This window comes from Equus przewalskii, chromosome 2 (genome assembly GCF_037783145.1).
Source record: "Equus przewalskii isolate Varuska chromosome 2, EquPr2, whole genome shotgun sequence".
In the NCBI taxonomy this organism is placed as follows: Eukaryota; Metazoa; Chordata; class Mammalia; order Perissodactyla; family Equidae; genus Equus; species Equus przewalskii.
The window spans coordinates 115861763-115888452 of record NC_091832.1 but is presented as its reverse complement, the minus strand read 5'-3'; the positions used below and the strand labels follow the sequence as shown (position 1 = coordinate 115888452).

Here is a 26690-nt window from a genome sequence, read left to right as displayed (position 1 = left end):
CCCTGCCATTCAATGACAAAATGAATAAAAAATCTGGTCAGCATGGGAACAGGAGGAGGAGTCACTGTTTAAGGGGCAGAGTTTCAGCTTGGGAAAAGTTTCTGGAGATGGATGGTGGTGATGGTTGCACAACAATGTGAATGTACTTAATGCCACTGAACTGTATACTTCAAAATGGTAAAAATGGTAAAATTTTGTTATGCATATTTTACCAAAATTTTTAAAAAGGAAAAAAAATCTGGGCAGCAACTGATTTTGAAATATATGCAGAAATGGCCATTTCTTTCATTAAAACAACTGGAGTCTATCCAGAACTGGATCCCAGGTATTGAAGGTAATATTTATGAGAAAAATATACCTCTATCTTCAAGATGATGATACCTGTGCTTTAAAAATATAATAAAAGCAGCTAAAGTGTATGCATTGAGCTCCTTCTTTGGCTCCTTTGAACCAAAGGCTAGGGATGCAGTTGGAAGGAAGACAGACAAAGTCTCTCTTCTCCTGTGTCTTCCATTGTGGAGGGGCAGGGGGTGGTTGGAGGGTGAGCACTGTGGGGGGAGGGGTAGGCAAATGGAAATGGAATATGTTGGGTGATGACAAGTGCTATGCTGAGATTAAAGCAGGGTCATGTGATAGAGACTGGGTGCCTACTGTACATTGGGTCCACGGGGGAGCCCCGAATGGATGGTGGTGCTATTTACTATGGTGGGAGATGCAGGTTTAGGAAGGGTGATCAAGAGTTGTGGGCTGGAGATCTTGTCAAGATGGTGGCAGAGGCAGACTCTGAACTCACTCCTCCCACAAACACAACCAGGTTACAACTATTCTTAGTAAATTACCCCAGAGAAAGAACTGAAAACTGTATAAAAAGAACCCCCACAACAAGGGACAGTCCTGATTGAGGCAGTAGAGGCAGAAAATTCCTTCTGGAGAGGAAAAAAGCCACCTTTGCAAGCTGTGGAGCTTCATAGCTGGCCGGGCAGGAGCCAGCTGAAGGTACACAGCCTTCACTGGAGAAGCAGGGACCTGAACGTGGGCACGTTACCTCTATAAGCATCCTTCAGACTCAGCATAACTGAGATGAGGGTCATAATATCTGGCTTTGCTGGCTATTAACTACAACAGGGAATACCCCCAGAAAAGCTATTGACATAAGTGGAATAAGGCCAGCTCTTGGGGCTGGTCCCATGGCTGAGTGGTTAAGTTTGCACACTCCACTTTGGTGGCCCAGGGTTTCCCTGGTTCAGATCCTAGGCATGGACATGATGCCACTCATCAACCCATGCTGTGGTGGTGTCCCACATAGCACAACCAGAGGCACTCACAACTAGAATACACAACTATGCACCAGGGGGCTTTGGGGAGGAGGAGAAGAAGAAAAGGATTGGCAACAGATGTCAGCTCAGGTGCCAATCTGGAAAAAAAAAGCCAGGTCTTAAAGGGCCCATGCACAAATTCACCCATCTCAGAGAGCAACCTAAAATGACCAGAAGGAAAGCTGCACAGTCCTTTGGTGAAAAGAGACTCCCCTGGTAGGCTCTCTCTGGGTGCATCTCAGTGAGAGGTGAGACATCTCCGGAGACTGAGACATTGGTGGCAGCCATTGTTGTGACCTAGTATAGGCATGCTGACACAGATGGTGGCAGAAGCCATTAGGGTTCTTCCCCTTGCCCGTTAGCCCAAGGGTCTGCCACACCCACTAGAGTGCAGATTTAATACAGTTCAGCCAGGGCAGGCAGCCTGCCCTAGAGACCATTGTCACTCAACAGCAAGCCCTCTGGTTACTTGTTGGCCTGCATAGACTGGATGCCTCAATCCTCTATAGGTGGGCAAGTTTGTCTGCCTACATGGGGCAGGGCTGGTGTGAGGACCAGGTGAACTGTTGGGGGGGGGCATTGGTGGAGAGGTGGGGGCCTCTGCAGTGGGGCAACTGGGTGTGCTCCAGGGAGTCGGGAAGTGTGCATGGACCAGGGCTGTGTTGACAGTGTGTGGACCTGGGTGGGGGGGTGCTTATCAGTGGCAGAAGACCTGTGCTTCACAAATAGCCACAAAGGGGATCAGCCCTCCCTTCCAAAGCCTGAAACAATTGGATGCTCCTGTGCCTGGGGCCAGCCCCACTCAGCTGCAATCCTAAGAGAGCTGACAACAGCCTTGCAGGCCTGAGGCCTATAGCAACTGTAAGCCCCTGAGCCTGGCAACAAGCTACACTGGGTGTATACTCATTTAATAGGAAGACTGCAACAGGAGTGTGCTATTAGACATTGCAGCCAATTATGCTGGGGCTCCCCAAACCCCATTTACAAACAGTTGGCCAGGGAGGGAAAACCTAGACTCCCTGGGTACCTGCAGTAAGAGCAACCCTGCTGCAGCAGAAGGACATAAGTGGCCCACACAGGGGTCACTCCTGGAACATCTGGACTGGTGGTGAGAGGGAAGCACACTGCTGGACCTCAAAAGGTGTCTGTTACATAAGGCCACTTCTCCAAGATCAGGGGACATAGATGACTCACCTAATACATAGATATAAGCACAGAGAAAGAGGCATAATGAGGAGGCAAAGGAATACATTCCAAGCAAGGGAACAGGACAAACCCCAGAAAAAGAACTAAATGAAACAGAAATGAGCAATCTACCTGACAAAGAGTTCAAGCAAAAACTCATAAGGATGCTCACTGATCTTGGGAGAAGACTAGATGAACACAGTGAGAACATCAACAAAGAATTGGAAAGTATAAAAGAGAACCAATCAGAACTGAAGAATACAATACTGGAAATTAAAAATTCACTAGAGGCACTCAATGGCAGAGTAGATGATACAGAAGAACAGATCAGCAAGCTGGATGAAAGACTAGAGGAAATCACCCAAGCTGAAGAGATAAAAGAAAAAAGAATTAAAAAGAATGAGAACAATCTAAGGGAATTCTGGGACAATATCAAGCACACTAACATTCATATTGTAGGTGTCCCTGAAGGAGAGAGAGAGAGACAAAGGGTCAGAGAATCTATTTGAAGAAATAATAGCTGAAAACTTTCCTAACCTAAGGAAGGAGACAAACATCCAAGTACAGGAAGCACAGAGAGCACCAAGCAAGATGAACCCAAAGAGGCCAAAAGCAAGACACATTATAATTAAAATGTCCAAAATTAAGGACAGAGAATCCTAAAAGCTGCAAGAGAAAGGCAACAAATGACCTAAAAAGGAAAGCCCATAAGGCTATCGGCAGACTTCTCAGCCAAAACCCTATAGGCTAGGAGAGAGTGGCATGACATATTTAAAGTGCTGAAAGGAAAAAACCTACAGCAAGAATATTCTATCCAGAAAGGTTAACATTCATAAAGGAAGGAGAGATAAAGAATTTCCCAGACAGGCAAAAATTAAAGGAGTTTATCACCAAGAAACCAGTTCTACAAGAAATTCTGAAAGCACTTATTTAAGTGGGAAAGAGAAGACAACAAATAGGAATAAGAAAGTTATAAAAAAAAAAAACAAAAAAAAAAACAGGCAGTAAAATCACTGGTAAAGGCAAAAATACAGTAAAGGTAGCAGATCAACCACCTGTGAAGATAATATGAAGGTTAAAAGACAAAAATACTAAAATTATCTATTTCAATGATAAGAGGGTGATGGATAGACACACACAAAGTAAGAGATTAGATATGATTTAGAAAACATAAAATGTGGAAGGAAGGGAGTAAAAAAGTAGAGCTTTTAGAAAGAGGTCACACTAAAGAGACTATCAACTCAATATAGATTGCTATGTACTTAGAATATTATATATGAACCTCATGGTAATCACAAACCCGAAACCTATAATAAATAAACAAAAGTAAGAGAAAGGAAATCAAACATATTACTAAAGAAAGTCATCAAACCACAAGGGAAGAGAGCAAGAGAAGAAGAAAGGAACAGAGAAGAACTACTAAAACACCCAGAAAAAAAGTAACAAACTGGCAATAAATACATATTTATCAATAGCTACTTTAAATGTCAATGCACTAAATGCTCTAATCAAAAGGCATAGGGTGACCAATGGGATAAAAAAAACAAGACCAATACATATGCTGCATACAAGACACACACTTCAGACCTAAAGATGCTCACAAACTGAAAGTGAAAGGATGGAAAAATATACTCTATACAAACGGCAATGAAAAGAAATCTGGGGTAGCAATACTTATATCAGACAAAACAGACTTTAAAACAAAAACTGTAACAAGAGACAAAGAAGGGCACGACATAATGATAAAAAACACAGTCCAACAAGAGGATAGAACACTTGTAAATACATATGCACCCAATATAGGAGCACCTAAATATATAAAGTAATTATTAACAGACATAAAAGGAGAAATAAACAGTAACACAATAATAGTAGGGGACTTTAACACTCCACTTACACCAATGGATAGATCATCCAAACAGAAGATCAATAAGGAAACATTGGCCTTAAATGACACATTTGACCAGATGGACTTAGTAGATATATATAGAACATTCTATCCCCAAACTAAAGAATATACATTCTTTTCAAATGGACATGTAACTTTCTCCAGGATTGATTATATATTAGGCCACAAAACAAGTCTCAATAAATTTAAGAAGATCGAAATAATACCAAGCATCTTTTCTGACCACAAAGGTATGAAACTAGAAATCAACTACAGGAAGAAAATCAGAAAAGCCACAAAAATGTGGAGATTAAACAAAATGCTGCTGAACAACAATTGGGTCAATGAAGAAATCAAAGGAGAAATAAAAAAATACCTGGAGACAAATGAAAATGAAAATATGACATGCCAAAATCTATGGGATACAGCAAAAGTGGTTCTAAGAGGGAAGTTTATAGCAATTCAGGCCTATCTGAACAAACAAGAAAAATCCCAAATACACAATCTAACAGTGCACCTAAAGGAACTGGAAAAACAATAATAAACAGAGCCCAAAATCAGCAGAAGGAATGAAATAATAAAAATCAGAGCAGAAATAAATGAAATAGAGCCTAAAAAATAAAATAGAAAAAATCAATGAAACCAAGAGCTAGTTCTTTGAAATGTAAACAAAATTGACAAACTTTTAGCTAGACTTACCAAGAAAAAAATGACAGAAGGCTCAAATAAATAAAATCAGAAATGAAAGAGGATAAATTACAATGGACACCTCAGAAATACAAATGATTATAAGAGAATACTATGAAAAGCTATACGCCAACAAATTGGATAATCCATAAGAAATGGATAAATTCTTAGACTCATACAACCTTCCAAAACAGAATCAAGAAGAAAGAGAGAATTTGAATAGACCAATCACCAGTAAGGAGATCAAAACAGTAATCAAAAACCTCCCCCCGCCCAAAAAAAGTCCAGGACCAGATGGCTTCCCTGGTGAATTCTACCAAACATTCAAAGAAGACTTAATACCTCTCCTTCTCAGACTCTTCCAAAAAATTGAAGAGGAGGGGAGGCTTCCTAACTCATTCTATGAGGCCAACATTATCCTGATACCAAAACCAGACAAAGACAACACAAAAAAAGAAAATTACAGGCCAATATCACTGATGAACATCGATGCAAAAATCCTCAACAATATACTAGCAAATCAAATACTACAATACATTAAAAAGATCATACATCATGATCAAGGGGGCATTCATTCCAGGGATGTAGGGATGGTTTAAGATCTGCAAATCAATCAAAGTGATACACCACATTTACAAAATGAAGAATAAACATCACAAGATCATCTCAATAGATGCAGAGAAAGCATTTGACAAGATACAGCATCCATTTATGATAAAAACTCTATAAATGAAATGAGTATAGAAGGAAAATACTTCAACATAATAAAGGCCATATATGACAAACCCACAGCTAATATCATTCTTAATGGAGAAAAACTCAAAGCTAGTCCTCTAAGAACAGGAACCAGACAAGGATGCCCACTTTCACCACTCTTATTTAACATAGTATTGGAAGTCCTAGCCAGAGAAGTCAGGCAATAAAAAGAAATAAAAGGCATCCAAATTGGAAAAGAAGAAGTGAAACTGTCACTATTTGCAGATGACATGATTTTATATATAGAAAACCCCAAAGAAGCCACTAAAAAACTTTTAGAAATAATAAATGAATACAGTAAAGTTGCAGGATACAAAATCAACATACAAAAATCAGTTGCATTTCTATACACTAACAATGAAGTAGCAGAAAGAGAAATTAAGAATACAATCCCATTTACAATTGCAACAAAGAGAATAAAATACCTAGGAATAAACTTAACCAAAGAGGTGAAAGATCTGTATACTGAAAACTATAAAACATTGCTGAAAGAAATTGAAGGGGCCGGCCCAGTGGCACAGCAGTTAAGTTTGCATGTTCTGCTTCTTGGCGGCCTGGGGCTCGCCGGTTCGGATCCCAGGTGTGGACATGGCACCGCTTGGCACGCCATGCTGTGGTAGGCGTCCCACATATAAAGTAGAAGAAGATGGGCACAGATGTTAGCTCAGGGCCAGGCTTCCTCAGCAAAAAGAAGAGGACTGGCAGTAGTTAGCTCAGGGCTAATCTTCCTCAAAAAAAAAAAAAAGAAAGAAATTGAAGAAGACACAAAGAAGTGGAAAGGTATTCCATGCTCTTGGATTGGAAGTATTAATATAGTTAAACTGTCCATACTTCCTAAAGCAATCTATAGATTCAATGCAATCCTTATCAAAGTTCCAACAACATTTTCCACAGAAATAGAACAAAGAATCCTAAAATTTATATGGAACAACAAAAGACCCTGAATTAGCCAAAGGAATCCTGAGGAAAAAGAGCAAAGCTGGAGGTATCACACTCCCTGATTTCAAAATATACTACAAAGCTATAGTAACCAAAACAGCATGGTACCAGTACAAAAACAGACACACAGATCAATGGAATAGAATCAAGAGCCCAGAAATAAATCCACACATATATGGACAGCTGATTTTTGACAAAGGAGCCAAGAACATACAATGGAGAAAGGAGAGTCTCTTCGATAAATGGTGTTGGGAAAACTGGACAGCCACTTGCAAAAGAATGAAAGTAGATCATTATCTTATACCACACACAAAAATTAACTCAAAATGGATTAAAGACTCGAATGTAAGACCTGAAACCATGAAACTTCTAGAAGAAAACACAGGAAGTACGCTCTTTGACTTTGGTTTTAGCAGCATATTTTTCAAATACCATGTCTGACCGGGCAAGGGAAACAATAGAAAAAATAAACAAATGGGACTACATCGAACTGAAAAGCTTCTGCATAGTAAAGGAAACCATCAACAAGATGAAAAGACAACCTAACAATTGGGAGAAGATATTTGCAAAGCAGATATCAGATAAGGGGTTAATATCCATAAAATATAGAAAGAACTCATACAGCTCAACAACAAAAAAACCAACAAACCAATTAAAAAATGGGCAAAAGATCTGAACAGACATTTCTCCAAAGAAGATATACAAATGGCCAACAGGCACATGAAAAGATGTTCAACATCATTAACTATCAGGGAAATGCAAATCAAAACTACAAGGAGATATCACCTCACTCCAGTCAGAATGGCTATAATTAACAAGACAGGAAACAATAAGTGTTGGAGAAGTTTGGAGAGAAGGGAACCCTCATCCACTGCTGGTGGGAGTGCAAACTGGTGCAGCCACTATGGAAAACAGTATGGAGTTTCCTCAGAAAATTAAGAATAGATCTACCATATGATCCAGCTGTCCCACTGCTGGGTCTTTATCCAGGGAACTTGAAAACACAAATGCATGAGGTTGCACGCACCCCTATGTTCATTGCAGCATTATACACAATAGCCAAGATTTGGAAGCAACCTAGGTGCCCATCAAGGGATGAATGGATAAAGAAGATGTGGTATACATACACAGTGGAATACTACGCTGCCATAAGAAATGATGAAATCCAGCCATTTGTGACAACATGGATGGACCTTGAGGGTATTAAGATAAGTGAAGTAAGTCAGAGGGAGAAAGTCAAATACCGTATGAATACACTCATAAGCAGAAGATAAAAACAATGATAAACACATAGCAACAGAGATTGGATTAGTGGTTACGCGGTGGGGGAGGGGGACTAGGGAGGAGGGAGGAGTGCAAAAGGAGTGATTAGGCACACGTGTGTGGTGATGGATTGAAATTAGTCTTTGGGTGGTGAACATGATGTAATCCATGCAGAGTTCAAAATATATTACAATGTACATCTGAAAGTTATATAATGGTATAATCCAATGTTACTGCCATAAACAAAATAAATTTTTTAAAAAAGAGTTGTGGGTTGGCCATGTTTCTTTGAAATGCTATTAGATATGCAGATGGAGATGTTAAGTGCTGAGTGAGACACACTGGTCTGGAGTTCTAGGACAGGTCAGCACTGGAAATGCAGATTTGTGAGTAATCGGATGGGATTTAAAGCTGAGTCCAGACAAGCTCACCTGGGAAAGTGCCAAGTGAGAGAAGTGACCAGAAGGCAGAGGCGGGAAGGAGGGTGAGACCAGCAGCCAGGGAGGCAGCGGCGGGCAGAACCTGATGCCCTGCGGGGTGGCCTGTGCCGCTGCTGCTGGGGCAGGGGGATGAGGACGGGGAAGCGGCTGGGAGGCCACACTGCGGAGCTCAACCGTGGTGCTGCAGCATCCATGAGGGGAGTAGAGAGAGGGTCAAGGACAACTTGTGAAATGAGAAAGGAAAGGTGAATTTTTCAAGAACTTTTAATACTTCAAGAAGCAGAGAAATAGGACAAGAGCTGTGAGGTGAGTGATTTTCCTGTGACAGGTACCATGCCAAAGATTTCGTAAGAATGTAATCTCATTTGCTCAAATGTTTCCGCTTTAAAGATAGAAAATGAGACACAAAGAAGATAATAAATTGCCCAGAGCCAAGCAATTAGTAGAGCTGGGGTTTGAACGTAGGCTTCTGGGAATCCAGTATCCTTCAACTAGCTACACCTTTTAGCAGTCAGTACACCACTCCTGTATGAAGAGATCATTTAGCTACATTTTCTAATGAATAAAATATGTATGCTTGACGATAATATTTATTTGAGAATTATACAGCAAAATGCCAACATGGTATAAACTGTAGAGACCTTTAAAGATATCCAGTAAGATTGGCTTTGTCTTTTTTCCTAGAGAAGTACTAATTATGCAGTATCATTTCAACTTCAACAGAACTCCTGAGAGAAAATGAGCAGAAAGAAGAGAAAGATCACAGTTTTTATACGTTATGCTGAGAAATAAGAGACCTTCCCACGTGGTGGCTGATCCAGTCAAAATAATTGGCCACTTTGGTGTAAACGCCTGGAAAGTCTGGTCTTCCACACTTTTCACCCCAACTCACGACACCCCAAACATAAGTCACATTGTTGGCATCCTGACAGACTAAAGGACCTCCAGAGTCCCCTTTACAGGCATCGATGGAACCGTCCACTGTACCTGAGAAACACAAAGGGAAAAGAAAACCACACATTTACTTCCATCTGTCAAGGCCGCCATGCTGACTTCCTGCTCTTCCACCAGCGTATGTGAGGACCTGAGCTCCCTCACGCTCTCCTGACAGGAAACACCATGAGCTCACCCTCCCAGGCTCCCCAGCCCCTGGAGCAGTAGAGATGCAGGCTGGGGAATACTTTGTCTTCTGTTCATTCTCCACATTTAGCAAGTGCTCTCCCTGCCTTCTCTGCTTAATGCAAGTATATACTGTGATGAGATTGCCATCTGGAAGTAGCATCAGATGCCAAGAGGGAGAATAATAGCAACTCCTAGTGCTTATTGACTGCTTGATATCTACTAGTCATTCATTGTTTCAGTCCTTAACACAAGCCTGTGAGTTAAGTATCATCATTATCTCTATTTGAAGATGAGACAAATAAGGCACAGAGAGGCAGACTAACTTGTCCAAGGTCATACAGCTAATAAGTGGCAGAGCCTGGACTTGAACTCAGGCAGCCAGACCTCAGAGCATGTCCTCATTCTGTGCTATGGCCTCCTGGGAGATTTTGTGCTCTTCCCTTGTTTTGTGCTCTGTAATCCTGAGCTCCATTTTAAGATGGGAGGGCACAGGAATGGTCTGTTTACTTTCTTCTCACTCTGATGACTTTCTAAGATTTTTAAATTGCTGTATCCAAGAAGTTATAGGATGTCTTTGTCTGTAATACACTATTTATAAGTGGCTCCAATAAAGCACCCTAATGGGACTGGCCCCATGGTATAGTGGTTAAGTTTGCATGCTCAGCTTTGGTGGACTGGGGTTTGCAGGTTTGAATCCTGGGCACGGACCTCCACACTGCTCATCAAGCTAGGCTGTGGTGGTGTCCCATATACAAAATAGAGGAAGACTGGCACAGATGTTAGCTCAGCGACCATCTTCCTCAAGCAAAAAAAAGAGCAAGATTGTCAGTAGATGTTAGCTCAGGGCCAATCCTCCTCACCCAAAAAAAAGAAAAAAAAATCATCATAAATGCACTGCCCTGGCTGATACCTGCCTTTGGGTGACCACTCTAAGAAGGAACTGCTGTGGTTGGGTTAGGTCAGGCCCTAGCATTGCTGTGACATAGAGACAGTGGCAGGCAGCGTAGACGTGCAATGGGATTTCCGAAGAGGGAGAATTTACTTCCACTGGACGCATTGGAAACGAGATCATTTGGCGTTTTATTTGGAAGACGTTAAGGTGTGATCCTGGATATACCACTTGTCTCTAAGACTTTAGGCATGTGTAACTGCTCTTCATCTGTTTCCTCATCTACTAAGATCCCCAGTTTTGCAGATGAGGGAACTTGCTCCAGGTCACATGAGTAGTAATTGCTAAAACTGGGCTGTAAGTCCAGGGAGCCAGGCTCCAAAGTCTGCGCTGTTTGTCACCTTGCTATCCTGCTGTTGAACAGCTTCAGGAAGCTTTTCCTCTTAGTCTAAGAGTGAAGGAACTTGAGCGGAGGGGCAGGACCGAAAGAGTTTGATGCTGCCACAGCCAGAGGGCAAATGCAAGGTCCAGGGCCCAGAGCAGGGGCTGATCTGGCAGGGAGAGGAGAGGTGTCTATAGACAGGCAGGATATATGTATGTATTTCTCTTTGGGAGAAACCAGTCGGTGCTCACCTGCACACTCCATTTCTTTCTCAAAGTAGCGATTCGGGTAGAACCTGGAGCAGTTGCTGATGAGATGCACCTCACCCCACCTAAGTGAGTAGACTTTTTGATGATCTAAACAAAGTGGGAAAACAAATAGACATTCAGAAGTCACAAATGAGGAATCTACAGAAATACTCATCATTTAGTAAACTATTAGCAATATATAAGAATCTATATATTCTTTAACACATATTTATAAACTTTCGAGGCTAATTAATTAGCATATTTGATCATTCACTGCTCATGTCCCCAGTTTCTATAATTGTCTTTCTAAAAGTAGTCAAGGGGCGTGATTGAATGTAGGTCTGACGTCATCCTCATTTACTGAGAGCTGGGTCGCACCTTCCCCTCTGATTGCTGAGTGCGTTGGGGGAGTTGGGTAGGAATCAGGGCCCAGGGGCTTCTCAGAGAAATACCTCCTGTCTTCTTAGAGTCCCTTCTTTCCAGGAAAGTGCGTGTTAATGTTAAAACAACTTCTTAATGTAAGAAGGTAAAATGAAGAAAATACCCCTGCAGTTATCAGCGTGTGTGTGTTTTTGTGTGTCTGTGAGGAACTCCATCTCCTAAGGGATTTGAACATGATTTAAAGAGGATTTAGGATTTCCCTTCCATTGAAGTTAGCGATTTGGGACTGGCACATTTTTGGTCCAAGGACAGAGAAGGGCCAGGTCCTGTTGCTGATTGACAGTTCAGGGAAGGTGGGAAAATGCTAAGAATACAGGGTGCCATGTCTCTTTGCCCATCCCTGTCTTCCTTTCCCAGTGTGCAGCAGTGTTTCTGCCCTGGGAGGGCGGAGGCTGGCTCTGACTCCTTCACTGCTGCACCACACCCAGCCTCATGGGGCACAAAATAGTTGCTTAATAATATTTATGTAATTAATTAATCCATGAACTCAGTAATTCACTTTACACTAAACGTTTCATGCCAAATGACTTAGCTTCTCAATGACTCTGTAAACTACCAGGGGACAGAGACCTCTGGCTTATCCTGAGAGGACACCCCACACTCCCAGCACTGTGGTGAGCACATGGTAATTACCTGTAGAACTAACGTTCTTGTCTTCTGGGAGGCAGAGGGAGACAAAAATCCACCATAGTGTATGGCAAAATCAGGAAAGAATTTCTTTTTTTCTGCTTCAAGTGCTAATTCAAATTAGTCTTAAGATGGCTACCTTCTTTCAGATAAGAGCTTTTTAAAAATTAGTAATTTATTACTTCCCCTAACTCAGGAGAAGCCTTTAAAAACTGGGAGCTCCTGTAGTGTGTGAGCAATTTTTAATGACTCAGGGGATTGCTCCCTCCCCTGAAATGCCCCTTCTGGTAACGTCTCCTTCCCCCATGCCTTTTGTATCCTCCTTGAGACACTCGTCACATGCTGCTGTCTGATGGTGGCGTTCATGTCTGACAGCTCCTCTGTACTGAAAGTGCCTTAAGAGCTGGCCTTTGTCTTTCAGCCTTGTAGCCCCTGCACCCCTTGTTTGTTGGCTGGGTCTGCGAAATCCTAGCACTTCAGCATTACTATCTTGCGGTCACAGTAAGGGCTCAATAATGTGTTAAGCCATATCTGATTAATAAATAAAGCAATGCATCAGAACATGTCTACCAGTTAATAGAAAATACATGAGATAGAAGAACATGTTAAATGCCACATCGAGGATACAATCAGCCAAATTCAAGATGTGGAAATTCTAAAGGAAGGGGTAACTGTTCTGGATTAAAAGAGTTTTATGAAAAATAGCCAGGACTTGCAATGTGGACTTTCTTTGGATCCAAATGGAAATAATCTGATGGTAAAAATATTTTGTAAATAATTGAGGAATATTAAACATGAGCTGGTTATTATACAATATTATAAATCACTTTCATTTTATTGTGTGTGAATGATAGTGTGTTTTGTTTTTGTTTTTTAAGCCCTTGCCTGCTTAAGATACTGGAGTAGTCATGGGTGAAATTCCATGATAACTGGGACTTGATTTAATATACTCCAGGAAAAAATAAGTGTGTGTTGGCTGGGGATATGTCGAATAGCTCCTGATCATCCTTCAGACGCATTACCCACCCATCAGTGCCCTGCTCCCTGCCCTTATAGCCTGAGTGGAGGAACTGCCTCAGTAGGAAGCCCTTAGCCTCTGGTTTCCAGCTGGTTTCCGGCAGAGGACCCCAGCAGAAGGGAGGGCAGGAAGGAGAGAGGAGGTGAAATTGGGGCTGGCTGTAACCAGCGACCCAAGGTCACTGCTCCTCTCAAGGCAGCCTGCTCTATCTGAAGCTCGTTCACCTTCTAGTAATGTCTCCTTCCCCTTATGTCTTCAGATCTAGGAGAGGTCCCAGCTCTGGTACTGTTAGTCCTGGATTCCTGCATAGCCCTTGTGGTTCCCCAAGCCCCCACCCGCATCTTTGTAATTAACCCCTTTATAAATAAACCTTCCTAACTATCCTATCCTATCCTATCCTAATTATCCTATTTCCTATTCAAAGAGATAAAACAAGATTGGTAGAATGTTGATAACTGTGGAAACTGGGTGATGAATAAGTAGGTTTGTTATACTTTTATCTTTGCTTTTGTATATACTTGTAAATGTACATAATAAAATTTTTAAGAAAAATGGAACAAATATAAGGACATAATGCCTTCCGGATGAATTAAGTACTAATAAAATTTAGTATTTTGTAAGTCTTGGTTATTCAAACATACCACAAATCCAGGTTAATTTATACATATATTTTATACTTTCCAATGTAGCAATTATAAAGAATGTGTTGGAATACGAGTTTATAAGACCAATGCAGTAAAGTTATTTACAAAGAGAGCTTAAGAGGTCAAAAAGAAGCTAAATTTTGGGGCCAGCCCAGTGGTGCAGCGGTTAACTGCACACGTCCGCTTTGGTAGCCTGGGGTTCGCTGGCCCGGATCCTCTAAAGTAGAGGAAGATAGGCATGGATGTTAGCTCAGGGCCAGCCTTCCTCAGCAAAAAGAGGAGGATTGGCAGCAGATGCTAGCTCAGGCCTAATCTTCCTCAAAAAAAAAAAAAAAAAAGCAGCTAAATTTCCAGGCTAACTCTTCAAGATGAGGGGAAACACATAGGCTGATTTAATTCTAATCTAAGCTGTAATTTACCAGGTCTTTTTAATAATTTGTCCCTAAGCATCCACACCTCTTATGCATCTGAATGTCCACCTCAAGTCTTCTTAGAAGCTTGAGGAATGAATTCTTTACATTCCCTTTGCCTTTGTGGGATGTGGGGGTGGGGCATGGAGAATGGGGGGTCGGGGAGGGGAGAGAGAGCGCAGAGGGTTGTGGGATCACTGACTCAGCAGATCCTGTACTATCCCTTTGAAACCTTTTTATTTTCCAACCACATCTCTCCAACAAATCTGCAAAGTCCCTGTCTAGGTTCCCCATCACTCCATGTTTTTCTTGGTGAATAGTTCCCTCTCAATGTATGCTTCAGGATCACAGAGTGTAGGTGTCCTCTGAAAGTCTGGATCAGGATCAGCTAAACAATTTGTGGAGCCCAGTGAAAAATGAAAATGTGAGGTGGGGCCTCTGCAAAAATTATTAGGAATTTCACGATGGTGACAGCAGAGAAGTAAACCAGGCACAGGGCCCTTCGGTCCCAAGCCTATCAAGCCAGCCCTGGCTGGATGCTCACTTTTCTGGATTTGATGCTGTGTTTCTCTCTGACCACTAGATTAGCTCCTATGCATTTCTATTGCCATTCTCTTTCAAGCACTGGATTCTGATGAATAAATTGTAAAACTTATACCTTTTTCTCGACCCCAGCCAGAAATGATGCATTTGTCGTTAGGTCGGAATAGATACGGAGACCAGGGCACACAGGCGGGGATGGAATTAAGCAGCACACATTCTTTTTGGTTTGGGCGTTTTTTCAATTCAATCAAGGCGATGTCATTTTGGTAAGTGGTTCCATTGTAGCCTTCATGGATAATAATTCTATTTGCCCATTGAATGCCTATTTCAGAGTTAGGTCTTAACCAGTCTACTAATGATGTCCATATTTGGTAACGGTGAACTTTACTGACTCTATAACAGAAAGGAGAAAGGAAATAAAATATATTGAGAAAAAACCCAACTATAAACACAAGACTTCTGATGCTTCAGCCTTCTCTTCTCCCTTTTAAAGAAACTTTTTCATTTTCTCAGATTTCTTTTTATCCTTGTTGTCATGAAGCATGCAGTTAACTTTACTTAGGGCAGAATTATGGTCAACGGGTAAATGAAGAGAGGAACAATCCTTCTAACTGCTCAATATCAGGGACACACAGAACTCACTAACAACCAGAGACGCCCAGAAGTGCAACGAGTCGGCCGCCTCTGGAGTGACAGCACTGGCAGTGAAGGTGTTGAAACAGAGACCAGACAGCATCTAGCCAGAAAAGCAGGTGAGGAGCGGGGAGTCAGAGCACCGCCTCTAGTGACTCTGCTGACCCCGGAAGGTCTCAGGGTGAAGACCACAGCAGTCATCTTCCTGACCTTTCAGACTGACTTCATCCTGACATCGTGGTGTATTAATTGTTCCCAAGACTTTCCTCCTGTGAGACTGTGCCACTTGAAGTCACAGATGGGGTCTTATTCATCTGTGGATAGATGCCTGAGCCTAGTATTGTACGTGGAACATAGTAGCTGTTTTAAAATCTGACTGAAATGGTGAATGAGCTAAATATAGCCAGTTCTCATGCCTCATTCCATTTTCATACCAATTTTCACCTCATAGTTTCCAGCAAATCGGGCATCTACCATCATTTTCTCAGGTAATCACCCTACGGTTAAACAGTGATGTCCTAGTTCCTGATGAGGTGTCAGGATGCTTTTATTGTACCTAGTGTCCCCAAAATGCTGTGCTTCACGTTTAGTTTTGGTTGTTTTCCAGGATCAGATGGCCTGAATATTGCTTAAAGGTTAGCCCTTTTATCCATTCAATTTACTCAACAAATACTTAATGTGCACCTGTATTACCAGGCACGGTGCTAGCTGCTGGGATGAAGAAATGAGCAAAATCAGAAATAGCTTGTGCCTTCATGGAGCTTGGGGTCTAGGGCAAGGTGCAGCATTAAGTGGATCATCACTCTGATGAAGATATGTATTCTACTGTGAAAAGTGAGAGGGACGAACAGCACATGGGGTTCCGAGAACCTATCGAGAGGGCTGTGACTTAAGGGAGTCAGGGGAGCTTCTCTGAGGAAGTGAAGACTGAGCTGAGATCTGACTAAAGAGCAGCACTAACTAGGGAAACAGGGCAGGGAAGATCATGCAAAGGCGTAGGAAATGAGATAGGAAGGTCTCTTTGCAGCAGGGGGCAATGTGCACGTTAGTAGCTGAGAGAAGTGCAGAGCGGGACCAAGAAGCGAAGCTGTGGGGCAGGAGGAGATTGGCAGGGTAAGTAGGGGTCAGATCTTATGGGGCCTGCTGGGCCGTGTTAGAAGGTTGTTTTGTTTTCCATCCTAAGAAGAGTACAGAGCCATTGAATTTTAAGTTTGAGTGGTCAAAACCAGGTCTGGAAATAATTACCCTGCTGCTCAGTAGAGAATGGATAGATGGGGCAGGGCTGGGCAGGTGAATGTAAGTAAGCCAGTTGGTATAATCCAGAGGAGAGGTGAAGGCAGGGTAATGGTGGAGATGGAAAGAAGTTTTGAGAATTAAATCATTAGAAATTAAAAATGCCATCTCGAGTTGGTGGCATATTGACTGGGCTGTGGTCGGGTTGAGGAAAGTGAACTGCGATGATTCTTAGGTTTCTGCCTTGTGTAAGCAGATGAGTGGAGTCGTCATTTCCTGAGATAGGGAACACTGGGAGAGGACATGTTTGGGGTAAGGGGCATATCATGAGCTGAGTCTTAGACATTTTGAATTTGATGTACTTTTGATATAGCCAAGAGGTACTGACTGTAGGGTCAGTGGTTGGAGGAGAAGTCCAGGCTGGAGATATCATTGTGTCAGCATGCAGTGGTATTTAAAGCACAGATAACTTAGAAAGAGAGAATAAGAAGAGAAGAGGAAGCCAGGCTAAACACTGAGGAGTCAAGGATTTCTCTTGAGTAATAATGCTCAGTCACAGGAGGAGGAAGCTATAAAGAAGGCAGAGAAGGTGTGGCCAGAGAGGTAGATGGAAAACCAGAGTGTTCTGTCACAGAAGCTATGAGAAGAGGGTCGTTCAGAAGGAAGAAATTGGATTTGGCTCATTGCTCCAAACCATGAGATTTTTATGGGTGTCATTCAACGTATTTAATAATTCAACATGTTTCCTATCCCTCTCAACATTGGGTCACCTGCAGACTTGCTAAGCAGGCCTTCATCTAAGTTACTGTCAAATACTGTCAAACTGAACTTGATTTTATCCTGGCTCTGCTACTGACTAGTAGTGTAGCTTTAGCCAAGTCATGTAACTTCTCAGTCTCAGTCTACTTATCTACAAAATGGGAAGAATAATATTTACCTCTTAGGACTGTTGAGAATATTAAAAAATAACACATGTGAATGTGCTGGGCACAGTATCTGGTCTGTGAGAGGTGCTCAATAAATGATGTTTCATTCATTCTAAAGGTCAGAACTGAGGCCAGAATCCTGAACTCTGTCCTCCTCCAAGCTGACCTTGAGTCATTATCAACACCTTTTGAGTATTGCTCTTCAGCCCCTGTTATGGATTGAACTGTGTTCCCCTAAAATTCCTGTGTTGAAGCCCTAACCCCCAATGTGGTTGTATTTGGAGATGGGGCCTTCAAAGAGGTGATTAAGTTTAAATGAGGTCATAAGAGTAGAGCTCTAATCCACTATGACTGGTCTTCTTATAAGATTAGGAAGACACATCAGGGATGCACGTATGCAGAGAACGGGCCATGTGAGGACACAGCAAAAGGACAGCTGTCTGGAGCCAGCCCTGATGGCCTAGTGGTTAAAGTTGGGCAAGCTCCGCTTCAGTGGCTCGGGTTCAGTTCCCAGGCATGGAACCATACCACCCGTGTGTCAGTTGCCATGCTGTGGCAGTGGCTCACGTAGAAGAACTAGAAGGACTTACGACTAGAATATACAACTATGTACTGGGGCTTTGGGGAGGAAAAAAAGAAAAAGAGAGAGGAATACTGGCAACAGATGTTAGTGTTCAAAGTGAATCTTTCCCAGCAAAAAAAAAAAAAAAAGGACAGCTATCTGAAACCAAGGAGAAACCAACCCTACCAGCACCTTGATCCTGAACTTCTAGTCTCTAGAACTGTGAGAAAATTAATTTCTGTTGTTTAAGCCCTGCACTCTGTGGTATTTTGTTATCGCAGCCCCAGCAAATTAACACGGCCACTTATAACTCTTACTGGCCCTGCATCAAAACTGTATTTCCCATCTGCAGATAATTAAGAGACATCTTGTCACATGCCAGTGCTGCATCCAGACACACTATGCCTACCCCACTTCTCTGACCTGAGAATCTCAAAACCCTGTCAAAGGAGGCAACAACAAGTCTTAGTCTTCATCAGACAAGTCTCCTCCACCAGCTCAGCAGGCTAATCCCTCAGTGATTCATGGTCCATCAGCCAGGACTTGCTGCAGCCCGAGGAACTTCCAAAGAGCAAAATGCCATGTGAGTGGTGTCCCCTGGATGGTGCAGTGCAGGGCCCAGGCCACAGCTCTGCATCATGTACCATGTAAGCAGTTTATCCAGAATCACACAGCCAGCAGCCAGTGCTGGAGCCAAATGTGAGATGATGGCATGGAGCTTTGAACAGTTCCTTTCTTGCCTGGATGGAATACATATCAAATCCATTTAAGGGTCATGGGTGGGACAAAATGATGTGTTTGGAGCTTTGAATGCCTGTGGCTCTTTAAACAACATCGTCGTAGAGGTGAGATCAGAGAAAATGCCAGCTTAGTATTATCTCTGTATAAACTCTTCATACATAAACTCTCTCCAACAGTGTGGTCCTAGCCCTACAAAATGCAAGTAGTCCCTACTTGCTTTCCCATAATGCAAAGGACCCAAGTGAAGTCACTTGGTCCCTACAGGTTTGATCTGTCCCTGGCAGCTGGATCAACAATTTGGTTTGCACCCAACACAGTAGGTTCTGGGCGATTGGTCTTTGGGGTCCCAATCATGAATGTCAGAGGCTGTTTAGCAGTTAATAGAGTGGAACCTGCCCATGACTTTCTCAGATATGTTTTTATTTACCAGCTGCACAATCTGTATTACCCATTTTCATTGTTTCAGGAAATCCAAAATCTGTTTGAGACATTCTTTACCTGACACAGTGTGCAGCAGTCAGAATCCAACAGCCACCAATATAAATTCCTCCACAGTTGATTCTCTCAGTGACATCCTTAATCGCCACCTGCCATGGGAAGTCTCCCTGTAAAAGACATTTGTGTGGTCACTGCCCTTCTACCGCACAGCAATACGAACAGGCGGTTCTAAGACATTTCCATCGCAACACTCCCGTCTCTTATAATTACATATCCCCCCTTTTTTCCCAAACTTGGGCTGCTCCTCGGAAGTGACGTCATGACTCTTCCTGCAGGTTTACCACGTGCGCCTCCTGTCCTCCCACGACTCGTTTTCTTCGAACGGGCGAGCTGTTTTTAACTCCACAGGATAGTTTAGGGGAAAAGGACTTTATCCATTTTCTTTCTTCAAGAAAGGAAGAGATTGTATCGTTATGATTTTGAACCTGTTACCTTGTGGGCAGACACTTCTTATCTATGCCCCCCAAACAGAGTCACAGCTAATGAGAAACTATTTTGGATTCGTTAGTAAACTGTTTTGGATGTTAAACTGTACCATTCACCTTGTTTAAAAACTCTGGCTTAATATTAAAATTGGCTTGATTCTCTGAAGTTCTGCCTAAAGGTGGACTGGTGGCAGAAAGAGGCAGGCCGAGGGGTTAAACATTTACCTGACGCATGCCACATACCCAGGCATTTCTGCCGGGACAGCTCAGGATGGGGGTTCACTTAGGGGAACTCTAACTTCTCACTTTCATGGTTTTAACTTTCTAGAAGCTGTTCACATGGGACTCTTCAATAATATTAATATTAACATTAGCGATGTTAATATTGAGTACTTTCTATGTGTCAGGCCCCATGCTAAGTACTTTGGATATAGTTTCTCTCATTCAGTCATCATAGTAACCCTAAGAGGTAATGTGCCAGGGACCCCCGGACAATCTAGGATCGGGGGGCCAGGAGGGTGGTGTGTTTGTAGCCACTGACGTGTGATGATGTTTCCTTCCTCTGTGAGCATTCAGACCTGGCACGTTTGTCACTGGAAGAACGTGGTAGAGCAAGGCTTGAATTTGCAAGACAATTCATGACAAAGGAAGAAAGTAAAATAAAGATGCTCTCCTTACTCTCTCTCTATATTTTACCATGTCATGAAAATTTTTGCAAACTTGCTTCTTAGCCCCAAATGTGAAAGGAAAATTATTATCACTGTCAATTACTTTGAACATATAAGGAGGAGGTAGGTCCTCAAGGGAGAAAAGCTGTGAACAAATGTGGATAGAAGATTTTTTTGGGTCCCACTCATCCTAAGAACAGGTTTCGGGGAAGGATGTGATGGTAAGTTTTAAATTTCTGCTTGGACCTTTGAAAGAAGAGAGACCTCATCTGTTGAGGACTGTGGAACCAGCTTGGGTAGTATCTGAAAATTTATGTCATCTTAAGTAGAAAATAAAGGGCCTTTGTTGAAAATCCCTTCTTACAAATATCTGTAGCTTTGAGACCTAAATCTTTCACTTGTTGCCTGATTTTAAAAAATGTTAATTAATTTTTGGGGCCTGGCAGTTAGAAGGCAGTCTTATATGAACTTCAGTTTAAAATCCCCCTAAAATAAGGAGCTATTTTATGTCCAGTTTGTATTTGAGCTTAAGTTACTCACCTAAGTTTACATAGCTAATAAATAACTAAGTCAGGATTTAATGCAAGTCAGTCTGACCCAAAAGCACTTATCAATTACTGTTTTCCCAGGGACTGAACACTTTAATTAAATTTGGCCCTTAGTGCACCACTAGCCAGGATACAGATCTTCACAGACCTTCTGTTATCATGGTTTAAAACATTACAAAAGAACAGATTAATTCAGTTAAAATCTATTTTTTTCCTATTTCAAAATGTATGTCCTGAGTCACGCTTGAAATCTAGTTGTGTTCAACAAAACTGACCTGACAAAGCTCATAACAAATAGAAAAACTTTATGTAGGCCTAGAGTATTGTTTTTCTTCAAAGTTAGCCATGTGCAGTAACCCACTTTTAAAAGCAGTTCTCAAGAAGCATTTAATGCTTGTTTTTCTTCGAAGTCATAAGGAAAGGAAGAGAATAGTGTTGTTTTTTCTATTAAAATTGATATCAAAGGTAATTGTTGCTCGAATCAATTATATTACATACATGTACACACACACACGCACGACATGAAAATGCAAACTTAAACCAGTGAACCACTAGTAAAAATGAACAATGTTGACTCACCTGCATCCATATCAGCAGTCAAAATTTCTTCTATAATAAAACAAAAGATCCAATGTTTAAAGGTGTGTTTATAGTAAAAATTAAATCATTAAAATCGTTTAAACTTTGATAATAATTTTCTGTCTTAAAACTCGTTCTCCCTTGAAAAACGACAGTACAAAATCCCCAAAGCACATCGTCCTGTTTCCTTACTATAGCTTGGTAATTGTGAAGGCTCAAGATGAACTGTGTAGAAATTTTGCAGCACAAACTAGCGGTGTCTGTTGGTATAAGCCAATGGTGAGACTCCTGGGGCTGCAGTTTTCTGCATTTAGAGAAGGCAAAATGCCCAGGTCAGAGAAGGAAAGCTCCTCTTTCAACTTTGCATTCACAAGGTCTTTACATAAGGGAGGGCACAGTCACCAACACTGACCAAAAGCGTCCTGAGCCGCCATTAAAAAGGCTCCTCTCATTTTGCACATAATAAGGCACCTCTTACAGAGGTCGTGCAAACAAAGATATCTCATTGGTTTCAGGATTAGGCTTGGTTAGTATTAGGCATCTAGGCTGCAGAAGTCAAAAGCACAAAAACAAAAACAAAAAAAAATTTTTCTTCCTTTTTCCTTAAGACTTTTGCGTGAAGTTATATGGGATGATTCCATCTTCGTTCTGCTGTCCTAGAACATGTCAGTCATGGACAGGATCATGATTTCTTTGATCTGGGGATTCAAAGGTGGAGTCTTGCCAACATGCTACTCTGTCTTGGGTGAGGCTGCAGCCCAGAAGGGCAATGTTACTTTGCTGCAGCACTCCTGTGTCTCGTCCCTGGATTTCCCAAGTTCTTTTGGGAGAGGCCTGCATGTAGCTGTCATGCCACAGACCTAGGTTATTTTCTGGGACAGAGAGAGGCTGTGCTCAGAGCTTTCACAAAAGCACCCTCATGAATCAGAGAGAAGACGCAAACATTCATATTAAATGCTCCACAAAGGAAGATGGGGAAAGTCCATTGTAGCTGAGGTGTACTGGAGGTTAGAAGAGCAGCACGAGTTCCAAAAACACAAACCGTAAGAAAAACAATCAATGACTGATTATACAAAGATTAAGGATTTATATTCAACAAAGCTTACTATGGATAAAGTTAATAGACAGGTGACAGAGTGGAAGATGGTGTTTGCAATGTCTAAAACTAAAAAGACATTAATACCTAGAAGGCAAATCAACAAGAAGCCTGTATGAAATGAGGCAAATGATGTGAACTGGGGAAAGTAGAGGAAAAAAAAGGAAGAGGAAACTCAAAAAACTAATATGCATATGAAGAGAAACTCAAAATCATTGGTTATTAGAAAAATTCAAATTAGCAAACAATACCATATCACTTGACAGTATGAGACCAGCAAAATCAGAACGCTGGATAACACTAAATGTTAGTGGGGGTGAAGAACCCTCAGGCATCGCTGGTGGAGGCGAGGACTGGAACAGCTCTGCCAAAGAACATGCAGGCACTAGTCAGTCAAATTAAGTAGATGCGTAACCCAAGAGCCAACAATTCCTTGCCCACCTAGATATCTCAGAGAAATCCTCCCCACACATCTTTAAGGAAACGATGTTCATGGCAGTGTGATTGTGATAGTCCATTACTGAGAAAGTAGAGAGTGAACTGTGAAAGGTGAACACCACAGAGTGTTTTAGGCAGCAGTCAGGAGCAATGGATTAAATGGACACATAGCAACATGGACAGGTCTTTAAAACATAACGCTTTGTGAAAAGAAAAGGGAAATTTGAGATTTACAACACAATATAATGTGAATTAAAAATGTATGCTCACAAGATAACAATTACACTGGATGAGAATATGTATGCATGTTAAATCACATTAAAATGGTTGCCTATGGGGAATGGAGGTAAGGTACAGGGATGAAGGAGCATAAATAAAACAAGAGAGGGGCCTTGTCTGGACCAACGATGCTCCTGTGCAATGAGCTGAGAAGTTTCATTAACTTGTCTATTTGCACCTGAGGTCTGAAACCAACGAGGAAGGCAGGGAAAGAGGGAGGGAAGAAGAAAAGGAAGAAAGATGGGGACAAAAAGAACAGCAGCCGTGGAGGGCAAAATGACAAGAGCCAGGGAATACAAGGAAAGAACTGAGGTTAGGCATTTCGAAAAGGCTGATCTTGTGCATATAAAAGTTCCCCAGGAATCCTAAGAAATCCTGAGGAGGACCATGGACTTCTGGTAGTTATTTTATGTGAATAATAAAGAAAAGAGTGGCCCTAAAGAGCTGGAGGATTTGGGGACATCTGAGTACAAACGCAAATAAGAAAATACCTCTCATGAGAAAGTGTTATCTTTCCTCTAGTGGCAGTTTCTTTAGGAGCTGCATTGGTTTTGAGGAAAAAGTAAAGGAAGAGGAAAAGGGTATTTGGCAAAGGTGAGATGCCCAGGGAATGCTCCCCTTTGGGTGGTGATTTTTGGTTAGCAGTGTGAGAATAAGTTTATCCCATTGTGAAAAGGGCCTCTGAGCCTGAACTAATGTTAAAGCTGAGTTTTTGGTAACAGATGGTCATATCATTCTCAGCTGGTAGCTACAAAGCAACAACAAACACATGGAGAACAGATGGGTGGTACCAGAGGGGAGCAGATAGGGGAGGGCAAAAAGGGTAAAGGGGCACATTTGTAGAGTGATGGATGGAAACTAGACTATTGGTGGTGAACACGATGCAGTCTATTCAGAAGCTGAAATATAATAATGTACACCTGAAATTTACACACTTATAAACCAATGCTACTTCAATAGAAATAAATAATAGTATGTGGGAAAATGTAGTTACATCAAAATATAAGAAGACAGGAGTACCTTTGTTTCAATTCTGGAATATCCCAAGAATTGAATAAAATTTTTACCTTTAGCAACATGTAAAAAGTCTGGAAAAAAAACCAACCCAAAATTTACCACAGCAAAGGTTAACTATTATTTGAGAAAAATGCATAGCATATATCAATATACTGAACATATATCATAAAAGCTATAACACCTTATTCTTGTTTTCAATTCTGTAGTATAAATTTTATATCATAAAAATATATTTACCCTTCATTTCAGGACGTTCAGCTCCTGAAAACAAAACAAAACAAAAAACTCACTGTAGCAAAGAGATATTTTTCACTTGAATAAAATATATAAAAATCATTAATATTTCAGAAATAGTATAATAAACTAACATTTACAAAAAGGTAAAAGGGAACCACAGTATGCCATCTTACTTTACTTGTTAATACTGCATAACAAAAGTTTCATCTCACATTTAAACACACACCAATTTCACCACAGCAAGGAAATCGTTTTAACTTGAATTTTAAAAAGAGATTCATATTTTAGACAAATTTGAACACACAGCCAAAAGCACACTTACTATACAGCTATATAGAATTTATAACTCTTTTTAACTTATGTTAATAAAAGGTGGGCTTATAAGTGATAAATGAAACCAAGATATACTCCAAACATGCCTTGAGTTATTGATTCTGATCTGTCCACTCAAAGGAGAGACCAATGAATCTATTAATGTATTCATTTTTCCTCTCTGCTCTCACTGGCTCTTTCTTCGAGAGGGAAATACTAGAAGAATTACTGAAATATGAAAGGCAGAGCTCACGCTGAAGAAGGGTAAAGTGAGGTGACAATGACAGTTGACTCAATATATTTTTGATATGGATGCAAGAAATTGATGTACCATTTGCGACAACATGGATGAACCTTGAGGGTAATATGCTAAGTGAAATAAGTCAGACAGAGAAAGACAAATGCAGTGTGATTTCACTCATATGTGGCAGATAACAAGCAAACACAGATATGGAGAACAGATGGGTGGTTACCACGAGGGAAGTGGATTGGGGGTGGGGGGACGGGGTTAAGGGGCACATGTGTATGGTGATGGATGGAAACCAGACTCTTGGTAGTGAACATGATGCAGTCTATATAGAAGTCAAAATATAATGATGTACACCTGAAATTTACACAGTGTTGTAAACCAATGTGACCTCAATAAAAAAATAATAATATGTGGAAAAATAGTTACATTAGAATATAAGAAGAAAGCAGTACCTTTGTTTTGTGCCAACTCTGCAATATCCCAAGAATTTAATAAAATTTTTACCTTGATCCGCACGTAAAAAGTCTGAGGAAAAAAAACAAAAAAGAGCATCATAGTGGAATGAGTTGCTCCCTTAGTCTCTGTCCTGTAAGTTACAATGAAACAGACATTCCTTAACCAACAGAGGATTCCCTACACAGCACAATAGGATGCCTGAGAGGTTCATGCAGCCATACATCTGAAGGTGGGAATACTGGATCCCCGGGAAACAGTGGAAGGAGGTGAGAAGATCCCTTCCCCTCCCTGGTGGCAGTGATCTCGGTCATGGGTCCTCACACAGCAGCCAGCATGTGAGCATAAGAGGAGGCGGGAGTTGGGGCAGGCAGGCCTGTGCACCAATGCTTGTGCTTTCGGAGTTGCAGCAATGCCTGTAGGAATGCCCACCATACCACGACAGCCCTGCCTGTGGGAACACTCTACATTGAGCTCAGGTGAACTGCCCACAAGTGCAGAGCAGGCCCGCATGCATGAAAGAAAGTGCCCCTCCCCTCCTACCTAATGCATCAGCTCAGCAGGTCCCCTGCCAAGGCAGCGGTCCCACACCAGAGTGCCTGGGGGGTGCGTGTGTGACCCACCAAGTGGCTGCAGCCACTGGGAAAACACAGAGGACCGCTACTGGTAGAACTTCAAGTAGACACAGTGGGTTCAACAAACACAGCTCCCGCCCTCACCCCAGGGGCGGCAGGTGGAATCCGTGAGCTGATATTACTACAAATGCCTCGGTAAAGGATCACATCATCAAACACCATGATAAACTACAGTAACACTTCAGAGGAGAAGGAAGATGACAAGTCTTCAGAAACCAATCCTGAAGTCACAGAAATTTACAATCTAAATGATAGAGAATTCCCAACATAGTTGTCATAAAGAAACTCAACGAGTTACAAGAAAACTCAGAAAGACAGTTCAATGAGCTCATGAATAAAATTAATGAGCTGAAGGAATATTT

The 26690-nt window shown here is 41.6% G+C and overlaps 1 protein-coding gene across 17 annotated transcripts in view; it reads right to left on the bottom strand.

The window, feature by feature from the left end:
* Positions 1 to 9046: 9046 nt before the first annotated feature.
* CFI (complement factor I) overlaps positions 9047 to 26690 on the bottom strand; it is a 63898-nt gene continuing 46254 nt past the window's right edge. For all 17 annotated transcript variants that reach the window (XM_070611721.1, XM_070611719.1, XM_070611726.1 and 14 more), the window contains 8 exons: positions 25745 to 25765; positions 24679 to 24702; positions 21612 to 21641; positions 19673 to 19776; positions 19392 to 19498; positions 14914 to 15191; positions 11119 to 11223; positions 9047 to 9461 (listed from right to left, as the gene is read on the bottom strand). In XM_070611721.1, coding sequence (XP_070467822.1) covers positions 9244 to 9461; positions 11119 to 11223; positions 14914 to 15191; positions 19392 to 19498; positions 19673 to 19776; positions 21612 to 21641; positions 24679 to 24702; positions 25745 to 25765 — 887 coding nt within the window. In that variant the 3' untranslated portion in view covers positions 9047 to 9243. The remainder of the gene's footprint in view (positions 9462 to 11118; positions 11224 to 14913; positions 15192 to 19391; positions 19499 to 19672; positions 19777 to 21611; positions 21642 to 24678; positions 24703 to 25744; positions 25766 to 26690) is intronic.